General features: G+C 44.8%; 1 protein-coding gene across 2 annotated transcripts in view; it reads left to right on the plus strand.

Annotated features, from left to right (window-relative positions):
• Positions 1 to 4,534: 4,534 nt before the first annotated feature.
• Positions 4,535 to 14,312, plus strand: part of VPS35L (VPS35 endosomal protein sorting factor like) — a 160,623-nt gene continuing 150,845 nt past the window's right edge. For both annotated transcript variants that reach the window (XM_059691973.1, XM_059691974.1), the window contains exon 1: positions 4,535 to 4,609. In XM_059691973.1, the coding sequence (XP_059547956.1) occupies positions 4,593 to 4,609 (17 nt within the window). In that variant the 5' untranslated portion in view covers positions 4,535 to 4,592. The remainder of the gene's footprint in view (positions 4,610 to 14,312) is intronic.

A 14,312-nucleotide genomic window follows, 5' to 3' on the forward strand; every position in this document is an offset into this window, starting at 1 on the left:
ACAGACGCCCAACAGCAGACAAGAGGAGCGCAAGAATCAAGTCAATGATTTGAAATGCGAGGAAGCAAAAAACATCCAACCGGAAAAGCAAAATGAAAAAAGAATCCAAAAATGCGAGGATAGTGTAAGGAGCCTCTGGGACAGCTTCAAGTGTACCAACATCAGAATTATAGGGGTGCCAGAAGATGAGAGAGAGCAAGATATTGAAAACCTATTTGAAGAAATAATGACAGAAAACTTCCCCCACCTGGTGAAAGAAATGGACTTACAGGTCCAAGAAGCGCAGAGAACCCCAAACAAAAAGAATCCAAAGAGGACCACACCAAGACACATCATAATTAAAATGCCAAGAGCAAAAGATAAAGAAAGAATCTTAAAAACAGCAAGAGAAAGAAACTCAGTTACCTACAAGGGAATACCCATACGACTATCAGCTGATTTCTCAACAGAAACTTTGCAGGCCAGAAGGGAGTGGCAAGAAATATTCAAAGTGATGAATACCAAGAACCTACAACCAAGATTACTTTATCCAGCAAAGCTATCATTCAGAATTGAAGGTCAGATAAAGAGCTTCACAGATAAGGAAAAGCTAAAGGAGTTCATCACCACCAAACCAGGATTATATGAAATGCTGAAAGGTACCCTTTAAGAAGAGGAAGAGGAAGAGGAAGAAAAAGGTAAAGATACAAATTATGAACAACAAATATGCATCTATCAACAAGTGAATCTAAGAATCAAGTGAATAAATAATCTGATGAACAGAATGAACTGTTGATTATAATAGAATCAGGGACATAGAAAGGGAATGGACTGACTATTCTTGGGGGGGAAAGGGGTGTGGGAGATGTGGGAAGAGACTGGACAAAAATTGTGCACCTATGGATGAGGACAGTGGGTGGGGAGTGAGGGCGGAGGGTGGGGCGGGAACTGGGAGGAGGGGAGTTATGGGGGGGGAAAAAAAGAGGAACAAATGTAATAATCTGAACAATAAAGATTTAATTAAAAAAAAAAAAGATGTCAACACCTATGGGGGTTGCCACTGGAGAGACTGTGTCATCCATGATGACTATAATGAGGTCAGGGGTAGCCCCCCTTTTTTTCTCTTTGGGAACCCAAAACTCCAGAGCCCACCCTGCCCCCACGGATATGCTACCAGACCAGTAATCCGGTAAATGGGGGATGAGTCACTTGGAACTGTACTCAAAACCACACCGCAGCCAGTACACCAAGGCTGGCCCAGGTACCTTCTTTTGATGCAACAGCACCTTAAGCAACTGCATAAACTCCTCTGAACCTGGACCTTGCTTCGTGGTCACAGTAGTTCCCCAACTAACCTTGTATGGAGAGTCGGAGCTCGCCTGGCTGCTCCTTCCATCCCACCCCAGACCCGCCAGGCTGCCTTCCTCCCTGTCATGTTAGGGGTGAGTATCGCTACCTCGGTAGGCCTCACTGGGGGGCCCTCGGGAATAGTCTGGTCACTGCTCAGGACTTTAATGACAAGCTCCAGTTAGCCCTGGAGTCTACTACCGCCTCTTTTAGCCTCCCTACAGCGGCAAGCGACATCAATAGCCCAGGTAGCCCTAGAGAACAAGCACGCCTTAGACCAGGGGTCCTCAAACTTTTTAAACAGGGGGCCAGTTCACTGTCCCTCAGACCGTTGGAGGGCCGGACTATAGTTAAAAAACAAAAACAAAAAACTATGAACAAATTCCTATGCACACTGCACATATCTTATTTTGAAGTAAACACACAAATCGGGAACAAATACAATATTTGTATTTGCATGTGGCCCGCGGGCTGTAGTTTGAGGACCCCTGCCTTACACCTTCTGACTGCAGAAAGAGGAGGAACCTGCATATTCCTTCAGGAAGAATGCTGCCACTACGTCAAAGAGTCCAGAGTAGTGGAGCAAAATGTGCAGATCCTGACTAAGCTGAGTGAAGAACTACATACAAGACACTCCCGAAACAACTCTCTTTTCGACTGGTTCCAAAGCCCCTTAGCTACCTGGGTCCTACCCATGATAGGGCCCCCGATTCTCATCTGTGTCTTTTTTCTCTTAGCCCCCTGCCTCCTCAAGTTCATCTGCTCCTGGATAGCGGAGATGTCACAGGTGACTGTGAATCAGTTCCTGCTCCATCCCTACTACACTCAGCTGCCCTCCAACTGCCTCTGCCTGACCCTGGCCTTTAAAACCCCCCTTCATCATCCCTGGTCAGCTGGAAGCTGTCAGAATGAATCCGTGTCCCCTATCACTAAAAGGTGGAGATGTTAGGTCGGAGGGAGCCCAGGATCAGATGCATGCAGATGTGTGATGAGATAATGGACCCTCCCTGGAATTTCTAACAGATCAGCCTGCCAGACACAGATACCGGCTCCTTCCTGGTATCCACGACGACCCCCACACAGATACTGACTCCTGAATGCCCTGCTGACCCCCTGCGGCGGGAACTTCCTCAGTTCATGCCCCTGCCCCTCACCCAACCGCAGTATATAAAACAAAGTGCCCCCCCACTTCCCTTTTGGACTTGTTTCTCCCGGGGATGCAGAATAAAACTCTCCTTTCCTATTCTCTGACCGGCTTGGTTCTCCTTATTCTCTGCGCCACCTCCTGAGCCACCTAACAGAAACATTCACTCTGATATGCAGCATCTGTGCCCTCGGGGTGCACTGTGAAGTCTGGCTGGAAGTTCTGGGGTGCTCTGTCACATTGGTGCTGGTGTGACATGTGTCTCATCCCTGGTCCTATCTGCCAGTCTCTGTGCTGAGTGTGTAGCAGGAGAAGTGTGACAAATCCTGGGATGGGGAGCCTTTCCTCTAGTTGTAGAGGTCCGTTCCTACGGGCCCATTGAACGCTCTCCCTTCTAATGGCTCTATTTCCACAGAGGGGCCTCCTCCATAGAGGGAAGGGGAGCTTTCTTTCATAGAGAAGCCCGCCTCCCTAGAGAAGGGCTCCCCCTAGAGAGGGGAGTGGAGGGAGCTCCCAGCTAGGGGAGCTCAGGAGTCCCTAGTAAATGGGGCCACTCCACCTCTTGATAAAGGGAGCTTCTTTCTAGGGAGGAGGCTCCTTGCCACTCTCTAGGGCAAGCATATCAGACTCACAGCCCACGGGCCGCAACGAATAGTTTTGCAGCCCAGCCAATATGTAAGAAACGTTTAAATAAACGTTTTACATACAGCCCAGCCAGTAAGAAACGTTTTAATAAAAATTTTGTCACTTAATTTTTATAATATCCTGTTATACATAATTATTAATAACAAACTACAACGTTCGCTAATGACTGATTACTATCATCGTGTTGCATTCGTTTTCCTTACGCACCTTACACACAGGTGCACCACTTCTCTCCACTAATATTAACAGCGAATATTTTAGCAGCCGATGGCCACATCATTAGTCTTGAACTGACCTGTTTGGTGTGCGCAACAGGAAATATTTCGCTTTCAGAGCACAAGAAAAATAAGTTTATTGGTGTTACGCTTATTAATTTGTGCAGTTATTCAGTGTCTGGTAAGTTAATGTTCAAGACAAAATATTAATTTTTATTAAAATGTTCTGTTATTTTATGTTAACGATGACTCATTTATTTCAGCTCTTTGTATTCAGCATGTCTCTATCGAAATAAACCTATGTTTCTATGAAAATTGAAGCTTTTTTTTTTTTTGCGGCCACATACTTAAACCTTGTTTATTTAGCCCGTGTTAGCTTTGGAGTCTGACATGCTTGCTGTAGGGAGAAACCCACTCTTTTTTTTTTTTTAAATATTTTATTGATTTTTTTTTTTTACAGCGAGGAAGGGAGAGGGATAAAGAGTTAGAAACATGGATGAGAGAGAAACATCAATCAGCTGCCTCCTGCTCACCCCCTACTGGGGATGTGCCTGCAACCAAGGTGCATGCCCTTGACCGGAATCGAACCTGGGACCTTTCAGGCCGCAGGCCAATGCTCTATCCACTGAGCCAAACCGGTCAGCGCAGAAACCCACTCTTTAGAGAGGACTCCCTCCGCCCTCCCGGGGAGTGAGCCTCAGTCTAAGGGGGTATTTTCTCTAGGGGGCGGGCTCCCTTTTTCCTCTAGTGGGGAGCATTTCTCTAGAAGGCCAGCGCCTCTCTAGGGAGGGAGCCCCTCACTCGGGAGTTACCCCCGCTCTGGGGAGGGAGCCTGTCTAGGTCTAGGGAGAGGCTGGACCTCCTGACCTAGGGACTGGCCCCTCTAGAGGGAAGGAGCCTGCCCCGCCCAATCCTGGAGCCTGGGAGCCGGGGAGCCGGGGCGCCAGAGATCAGCGCCCGAGCGAGGCGGGAGGCTCTCCCTTCCCAGCGAGACCCAACTCGGGCCCTACCTGTCTGGTGCTCGGAGGTCGAGGCCCGAGAGGCAGAGCGTGGCCAAGTGCGAAATCCCGGCGGGGGCGCGACGCTGGGGACAGTGAGTGACGCAAGGGGCGTGACGCGACCGGGGGCGGGGCGTGGTCTGCACGTATCTTGGCGGGGGCGTGACTGGGGCGTGGCGCAGGGCGGTGGGTGGGGCGGGGGCGGGGCCTGGCAGGGAGCACAGGGCCTGCCGCCCCGGAAGAGGCGGTCATGTGGCTGGGAAGATGGCGGTCTTTCCCTGGTAAGCGCTTTCCGGCCCTGGGCTGCGGGGTGGGGTTGTCGATGGCTGTCTGGGTCCCGCCTCGGTGCGTGTCCCAGCGAGCGCGCTGTGTGCGAGCTGCTCCTCTGTCGGAGCCGCCCACCTCGCCCGGCCGTCGTGACCCAGAGGAGCTCCGTGCAGCCGGGCGGGATGGATCTGGGTTCTCGCCGCGCCAAGTTCCCCGGACCCCTGAGAAAACTCAGTTCCCTGCGTCCGCTTTCCAGTCGAGTTGGTGTGGGTTCTAGGGGCGCTGGAGGCAAAGAAAGACGGACTCAGCTCTGAGGCTGGCCCGCCCGGGAGCCCTGTTTGCTCCCTGAGTTCCTCAGTTCATCTCGCGGAGTCTTGGTTTTCTCATCCGTAAAAAGGCGCCGTTCGGCCTACTCTGCGGACCCTGCGCCGGGCACTGGGAGGCAGAGCTCTTAGACTGCTCTGCCCGCAGGGAGCTGACAGCCCCTCGAGAACGATTGCCAGTATAGAAGGATGCCCAAAGAAGGCATTTGGATGTCCCCCGAGGGCTCAGGGAAGGTTCCCGAGAGGCAGAGTCTAAAACTGGGTTTTGCAGCATGTAGAGGAGCTCATTAGTAGGAGGGAGTGGCATCTGCGAAGGCTCCAGGCTTAGCGGGGCTTTCGTGGCTGGAGTGATGGGAGCCACTCAGGCCCCAGTGGGTGCTCTGAGTGCGTGAGAACGCGAGCGAGTTGTGATGGTGATAGTGAAAATGTTTGGGGATTGAGCTCTCCCGAACGTTTCAAAAAGGGCAATCGATACTTTTCTGATTGTTCTTTCCAAATGATGTGAAGTGGTTTTACATTGAGTGAGCAAATGAAAGAATATACACTATACAGCCCTAGACCTTAGAAGTAATCAGGTACAGGCAGACCTAGGAGATTTTGGTGGTTGGGTTCCAGACCACTGTGGTAAGGGGAGTATCTTGCTTTCAGTTTGTAAAAGAGAAAGCACCATCTGTGAAGCGCAGTAACAGGTCTGCCTGTGCAACCTTATGGTTCCTGCTTGTTTCACGCTGTCTCCCTGTTCCTTTCACCAGCTGTGTCTTCCTCCCCAAGCTTGGGCACACTAAATAAAGCAGGATGAGAGGGCTGAGCTTCTTGCCCCGAGTTTTCCTTGACCTGGTCATGCCAAGCAGCTTTATTAAGGGAATTATTAAGGCTTAAGCACAGAAACAGGAGAAACACCTGGCCTCAGTTATCTGGAATGTTGTCATCAGAAAATTTAGGAAGCTGCTGTTTTCATTTCTACCTTCAGTATGATTTTATCTTTACTATTTTCATTTTAAAAATACGGAGAGGAGCCATTAGCCTGTTAGCATCTGGGGTCTATCATTGTTTTTGACATATATCAAGCCTTTATTTTGTGCCTGACACTATGCTCAGTGCTGAACTTGCAGCATCTCATTCAACTCTCAGAACATCCTCAATTTTCAGATGAGGAAATTAAAGCAGAAGGATGAGGCTGTTCACTTAGTCATAGAGCCTCACTCAGCAGGAGTGCTGAGGTTTTCAGCTCAGAGCCTGGGACCTTACTCATTGTTGAAGTTTCTGGGTTGTGGGCTCCCCAAGTCCAGCTGTGTTGTCATGGGCCTCCCAACAATCCCTCTTTTCACAAACTTTAAAAAAACTATGCACATCACATTTTCTGTTTACTCCCTTGTAACAGAACCCTCAAAATCGCCACCCATTGGAATCCGAATTTCTACATCATTTAAAAATTTTACTGGTGGCTAAGGGAGATTGGGATTGTGGAAGAACAAAACTAAGTGGCCAGATTGTCAATAGTTAATTAAAAAGTCACTCAATAATTAAAATAGCTGACAAAAGTATTTAGTGGATTTTGGCATCTTCAGTATAAGGAGATAAACTTGGTAACTGGTAGCAGAATTTCTACATATCATATTCTCAGATGTAAATAATTAAAAAATAGGGAGTTGTCTACCTTTAATGCATATAAGTCACCTGGGGATTTTATTAAAATGCAGTTCCCGATTCTGTAGGTCTGGAGTAGTTCAGTGCTCCCCAGGTGATGCCCTTCCTAGGGATCTAGGGACCACACTTGGAGTAGCCTTGGGCTAGGCCCAGCCAGGAGTGGAGATGTGAGATGTTGGCTTTTTTTCTGTGGCAACTGACAAGGAACCAGAGGAGCCTTTTGCATCTCTGAGGCCTGGGATTATGGGTGGGTGTCTGCTGCGCAGCTCTGTTAGCAGGAAAAAGGAAAGGCTTTTTGGGAAAATACCCACTTAGAGGTCGCTGTTCGCCTTAGCAAAGACCCAGGCATTGAAGAAAATGCTGTAATGTCTCAGACTGCAGGAAACACTGAGGAGCAGAAAGTAAATTTGAGGAAATGATGGAAGAAGTGATAGAAAAAGGAAAAATAAGCAGTTTGACATTAAAAAGGGTAAACATTTCTTTCTTTTTTTTAAAAATATATTTTATTGACTTTTTACAGAGAGGAAGGGAGAGAGATAGAGAGTTAGAAACATCGATGAGAGAGAAACATCGATCAGCTGCCTCCTGCACATCTCCCACTGGGGATATGCCCGCAACCCAGGTACATGCCCTTGACCGGAATCGAACCCGGGACCCTTCAGTCCGTAGGCCGACGCTCTATCCACTGAGCCAAACCGGTTTCGGCAACATTTCTTTTTTTAAGGTTTCCCAGAAGTCGTAATTTATATTCCAAAGACTTCTCTCTCCTCGAACTTAAAATATATATTTATATACATACATTTATATCAAAGCTCAGTCCTTTAAAAGAAAGGTAGACAGTTGCTTAATTTTTCAGGTTCTGAAGACAACTAATAGGTGATCTATTGAATTTTTGAATTTCGAGAGTTGGACTGACTTGGTTTGCATTTCTCTCTCACTTGCTGCTGTCACCTGACAAGTTACCAACACTGTCAAGTCTCAGCACCTCTGGAAAATGGGCATCATCATAGCACTGTCGACATACGAAACACTCAGACCCGTGGAGAATTTTTATGAGCTTATTTGAACCAACCTTACAACAATTGCTGGGAAGCAAAATCTCAACAGACTGAGAAAATGCTTCAGAGAATGGCACAGCGTATTTTGCACATTAGAATCAAAGGAGGAGATGTAAGGAGGGTTACATGAAATTCATTGGTGGTAGATTAATGGGGCAGAGGACAGCAGAATAAAACGGAGAGATGCATACTGCTTTTACTTGGTGGGTACAGGATAGTTAATTAACATTGACAGCAAATAGAGATAGTATGCAGAGAACAAGATAACAATGAGGGGTTCTGTGGTCTCTTGCTCTGGTGGGGAGGTTGTGCCCCGAGGGGTCTGGAAAAAACAACAACAAAGGTCATTATGCTGATATTCCAAAGGCATGTTATTTTAGTTGCAAAAGGACAGGTAAAGATTGACCTTTGTCGAAGCTGCAGGCTTAGCATGTGAATACCTGCCATGACTGGCTTTTAGGATTTTGTTGTTGTTTAGACCATCCTATGCTGTTACTTCTGTTTCTGAGTTTTTAAGGCCACCATGTAGTTTCTCTTGAGCTTGTTAAGTTTAGTATGTGGCCTCTTTTTCTTCCACAGCACCTACCTCCTAGGGTTGATTACATGAGGAAATGGAGGTAAAGAGCTTGACCTGGTTCCTGATATGCAGTAATCACCTCGTACATGAGAACTATTATTATACTGTTGCATATCAAGTCATAGTGCTTTTGAGGTGGTGCTTTTCTCAGCTGTTGATTGACTTGTTAATTATTATAGGGATGAAAACATTACAGCTGAATTTCAGGTCAGATGACATTTCTGCTCATTCTGTTGATAAAGCTCAGGGTGATCTGAAAGGAGAACAAGTGTAATTCTGTTTTAAAAACTTCATGATGGCTAGTATTCCAACTTATTTATTCTTGTGTTTTTTAAATTTTTTTATTCAATTTACTTAGGGTGACATTGGTTAATAATATATAGATTTCAAGTGTATAATATATTATTTGTATATTTATCAGCCAAAAGTCAAATCTCTTCTATGTATTTGACCCCCTTTACCCTTTACTGCCCCCCAGTAGAGGGGTCTGGTAACATCATACTGTTGTCAGTGTCTATGAGTTTTTGTTTGTCTTATTTGTGTATTTGTTGCTTTCAGTTTTATATCCCACATATGAGAGGTTAACATGGTGGTGCATGAGGGCAAGCTAAACAGCCATCTCAGACGGTGGGTGAAGAAAAATGGAATTTATTTAAGGAAAGGGGCTGGGGGATGGGATACCCAAAGGGAAGGGCTGTACAGCCAAGGGCACATTGGGGTGATGATGGCAGCCCCTAGGAGCTGGAGTTCCATCCTTCCATGCAGTTACTGGCGGGAAGCTCTTGTCTGCAGTGGGTCTGGGGGCGGAGCTGGTGGGCTTCGAAGGCAGATGGACTGCAGGTGTGCGGTCGGTGTCTTTAGGACAGTTTCCATTGCTTATATGGCCTGACTCCTGTTTTCCAGCAAGTTTTGTGTATTTTTTTTAAAAAATATTTTTATGGATTTCAGAGAGGAAGAGGGAGGGAGAGAGAGATAGAAACATCAGTGATGAGAGAATTAGTGATTGTCTGCCTTCTGCATGCCCCCTACTGGGGATCAAGCCTGCAACCCAGCCATGTGCCCTTGACTGGAATTGAACTCCAGACACTTCAATCCACAGGTTGGTGCTCTATCCACTGAGCCAAACTGGCGAGGGTGCACGTTTTTTTCTGGTCTTTGTTCTCCTGTGGCAGGAAGCTTACAAATGGCCGTTAAGGATTATATTGACCTACCAGAGGCCTGGTGCATGAAATTTGTGCATGGGTAGGGTCCCTAGGCCTGGCTGATGATCAGGACCGATTGGGGCCTTCCAGCTGCTGGCCGGGGCCTCCCTTCCCTGGCTGCCAGCCAGGGACTCCCTTCATTCCATGCTGCCCCCTGGTGCTCAGTGCATGTCATAGTGAGTGATTGAACTCCCGGTCTCCCTGTTGAACTCCCGCGGGGACACTTTGCATATTAGCCTTTTATATATATAGATATAGATAGGCCTAACATTTCCCTCCTCTTTCTATGTGTTAGTAATTATTCTTATGGGATAGGGGCAAAGCTCTCTATCTTCTGTCAGTCATCCCAAGGAACAACCCCCCTGGTGCTGTAGGCAGGGATATATGAGTAAACAGTTACCCCACATATCAGAAACCAACCAGCTGGCAGCTTAGTATGTCCATTACTATAAGGGAGGGTAAAATTATCAGAATAGTTTATATTGTAGTTGTTAGATACTGATAGACAATAACTAGAACACCTGGTAAAAGTGAGACATTTGTCTCAGGGGGCTGTTGCACCAACCTTTAGAGAAAACATCCCTGTATCCTTTCCCCGGACAGTGGATCCCAATGCATAAAGGTCCCCATATGTGACTTTCTTCCAAAAATGAATAGAATGAGTATAATTCTGTATATTAGCAATAGGTCTCCCAACTCCTACTAGGCAAGATCAAAAGGTCTGTTCTCCACAGGTTCCTCCTGAAAGGCAAGAGTCAGAAATATTAACATTTTTGCTAAATCCACCCAAATATTTTCATCTCTTCTGGACAGAATTAGTTCTTCTTCAGCCAGAACAGCAGTGGTCCAGAGTACAATGATAGTGAATGCTGCCCTGGAAAGACGACCTTGATGTGTTTCTTGGGTTCAGTCACCCATTCCTCCCCTTCACTCTGGTGTGATGGACCCAGGGCTTCACCCTGCCAGCTTCAGAGCAGTTGGAGTGCTGAGAAGCACGTCCCAGGGTCCCTCCCATTCATGTTGATCGTTTGGTGATCCAGTTTTCCATCTTTTGAGTAGAACTCTGTCTCCTGCTAAGCAGGGATGTAGCGGAACTGTGACAGAAAAATCCCTAGCACGTGCCAAAACATTCATTACAGTCAGTGTATATTTTTTAAATGTGACTCAGAGGGACTGGCCAATATATTGTGGGTGGGGTTTTTCCTTAAAAAGCCAGAAAGGAGAGGCTGGTTCATGTTGATGGAAATGAAATGAGATGGGAGCTCAGTTCTTTTGTGCTGGTTGGGTGTCTGGGTTGATGGGGGCATTGAATAAAGCTGATTGATGAAATAGTTAGACTTAGGTGCTTGCATTTCTTACAGATATTAATAAGGTCATGAAACTTACAGATATTAATGGGGTCATGAAGCTGTTATTGGAGCGGGGTGGGGGAGTTTGTATGGGGGGGATGAAGTCAAGGGATTTGGAGGCCAAGCAACAAAGTGGCCAGGATCCTGTGCTCCTTAGTTTTTTTGTTTTGTTTGTTTGTTTGTTTTCCTAAAGGAGGGGTGGCGATGGGCAGGAATTGTCCTGTGTGCCCAGAATAGTTGTTTTTCTGGTAGGTGATATTTTACATATGGGAAGTGCCTTGTCTTTTGTTGAAGAAAAGATATTATTCATGAGACCTGGGGTGGCTGAGGATTGAGGTACGGGAATCCAAGGAGGGGATCCCCCTGATGGGAGGTGGCAGCAGTGTCCTGCAGGCCAGGCACTCTGAGCCTGTGATGGGAGGGCCAGCCTGCACCAGCACGTTTCTTGTTTCTGTCAATACGGAGAGGCTGAGAATTTTCTGAATTTTTAAGTCTGGTTCCCTTTTGGTTAGCCATTCTGTTTTTAAGTCATTTCTCACATTTCACTGTAAGCATTGAAGAGAAGCAAAGCTGCTTCTGTAACACTTTATATATTCAATTTTGTCATAGGTTCTAACTTCCACAAAACACTAGAACATGAATACAGTTCGGCCAAGCTCTTTGCCACTTTATTACAAGGATTGCCTTTCATCCCTGTCCAATAGCATGTCCCTTGCTTCTTTCTGATGCCTGCTATAAGGACTTTTACCTCCATCTTTCTGCTGGCATTCTGTTCATGACTAGATAGGTTTGCTCTAAGCAGGCTGAGGTTTTCTCTGCATCTCTTTTTCTGAGCCCTCACAATGTCCTTAACAGTGTATTCATGGTAATGGCTTTTCCTAGCATGTTCTTCAAAACTCTCCTAGTCTCTTGTCTGTGATTCAGTTCTGAAGCCACATTTTTTGGTGTTTGTTATGGCAGCAACCCATTCCTGGTACCATTTTTGGGGGGTCTTAGTCTATTCAGACTGCTATAACAAAATACCAAGACTGGGTAACTTATAAACAACAGAAATTTATTTCCCATGTTTCTGGAAGATGGCAGTCCAGGATCATGGCACTAGCAGATTTGGTGTCTGATGAGAGCCCCCTTCCTAGTTCATAGCTGGTGCCTTCTCACTGGGTCAACACAGGGTAGAAGGGACAAGGGAGCTTTCTGGGGTTTATTTATGTAAGGGCACTAATCTCAATCATGGGGCTCCTCATGACCTAATCACCTCCCAAAGGCCTCACCTCTTAATGCCTTCACCTTTGGGGCTTAGGATTTCAACCTGTGAATTTGTGGGGCATAACCATTTAGATAATATAGCAACACTTCTCCTGTCTTTTATGGTTTTACTAGTGGCCCAGTGCACGAAATTCATGCACATTAAAAGGGAATTAATTAGAGGAAATATTTTAATATTGCTATTTGCCCTTTCTCTATAATGGAAGTGTGAGAGATGAAAGGAAGTTAGTAAAATGTATATGAAAATAATTTATAAATTTATTAATAAATAAACAGTAACAAAAGAATATAACAACAACAGAGGCATGATATAAAAACAACAGAAACATGATATGAAAACAACAAAAACATGATATAAAAACAACAGTGATGCAAACAATGACTGATAAAGTGATTAAACTTATTCTAATATCTCCCTGTACACCACATTAAGAGTGAAAACACTTTCAGCATGCTTGACTAATTTTCCTTGTGATGAAGTATTTAGAACTTTAATGTCACATGCTCTTTGAACTCCAGAGAAAGCAACATATAACTGACTATGTGCGAAAACGGGTTCAGGTAGGAATATTCCTACTCTGCCTAGAGTTTGTCCTTGTGATTTATTAATTGTCATCACAAATGCTGGCATCATGGGAAACTGTCGTTGAATCAATTTAAATGGGAGGCCATTGTCAGATGGGGACAAATTAATTCTTGGAATCAGAATAGCCTCTCCCTCTGCATATCCTGTTAATACTTCAGCTTTGATAATGTTAGGTCGTAATCTTTTGATAATAAATCTGGTACCATTACAAAGACCTTATTTACTATTGAGATTTCTCAATAGCATGATGATTGCACCCACTTTCAATTTTAATTTATGACACGGCATTCCCGAAGGAGTAATACTATTAAGAAATTTGATGGGGAAATTTTCCTTTTCAGCATCATTTGTTGAATCAATGGAATCATCACTCAAATATGTGTGAAAATTTCCATCAAGTATATCCAAAATTTCTTCATTTAATTTTTGAACGTGCTCATTTTTTGGGCAAAGAATTGCACATTTAGATACATTTTTAATATTATCTATAGATATAGTATTTCTAAAGGTAGATTCAATAATAGATCCATTACAAATCATTTCACAGGGGATTTCAATAATATCCATTCCTAAATAAAACTGCTATCAAGCTTGCCATCTCCAAGTTTTACTAACCATTCACTATAAGCAGAATCCTCTGATCTCATACTTGTTGTAAGAGACAACTTTCTGAAACATCCCCAAACATTACAGTACTTTAAACTTATTTGTACTATGGCCAATCGCATAGCATGTGGTACGATACTGAGACATTGTCAAAAATCTCCTCCAAGAAGGAGAACTTTCCTACCAAATACAACATTCACATTCATAATTTCTCTTAGTAATCTGCCAATGGCATTTATAACATGACTGGATGCCTTGGTGCATTCATCAATAATGAGAAGTTGGGCCTTTTTTATAGTTTTAGCAACTTCCCTGTTTACATTGAGTCTAGAAATTGAAGTTTCACTTAATGGAATCGGTAATTTATATTGGGAATGAAAGGTGCTTCCACCAAGAAGTAAATTTGCAGCAATTCCTGTAGACGCTGTGGGTAAAACAGTACCACCACGACCTCTAATATAATGTATTAAAACTATAAAGATATGCCTCCACGCTCCGAGGGGCGGTTCCTGCCTCAAACCTCGCCCTTACTGGAAACAGTTCGGGGAGAGCGCAGCTGTTGCTGAGAGGACCCAGGACTCAGTGCGTCCACGCTCCGAGGGTGGGTTCCTGCCTGAAACCTCACACTCACGGGAAACAGCTTGGGGAGGGTGCAGCCGTTTCCAAGATGACTCCTGCAGGACTGACTTCCTTCCGGTTGGTTGAGCTTCGGTCATGACACGTTACACCCAGGGTTTTTATATAAATAGATTATGTGTTTTCTATATATTTTTAACACTGTAAGTTATTTTTAGAAGTCAGTGTTCATTTAGTGTATGTATGTATATGTATATGCACACATACATAGGGACAATTAAATATTTTTATATTATTTTTATTGTTTTAAAGTGTGATTCTGCTGCTGACACTGTTCTTGGTTTTCCTTTGACTAGAAACTTTTCTTTTGCCCTTATGTTTGAAGGATAGTTTCATTGGGTATTGAATTCTTGGTTGGCAATACTTTCTTTTAATACATTAAAGGTATCAGTTTATTTGTCGTCTGGCTTCCATCTGTGTGCTGATATAATACTAAGGGCCTAGTGCACGAATTTGTGCACATTGAA

Source organism: Myotis daubentonii, chromosome 4 (assembly GCF_963259705.1).
Source record: "Myotis daubentonii chromosome 4, mMyoDau2.1, whole genome shotgun sequence".
NCBI classification, from domain to species: Eukaryota; Metazoa; Chordata; class Mammalia; order Chiroptera; family Vespertilionidae; genus Myotis; species Myotis daubentonii.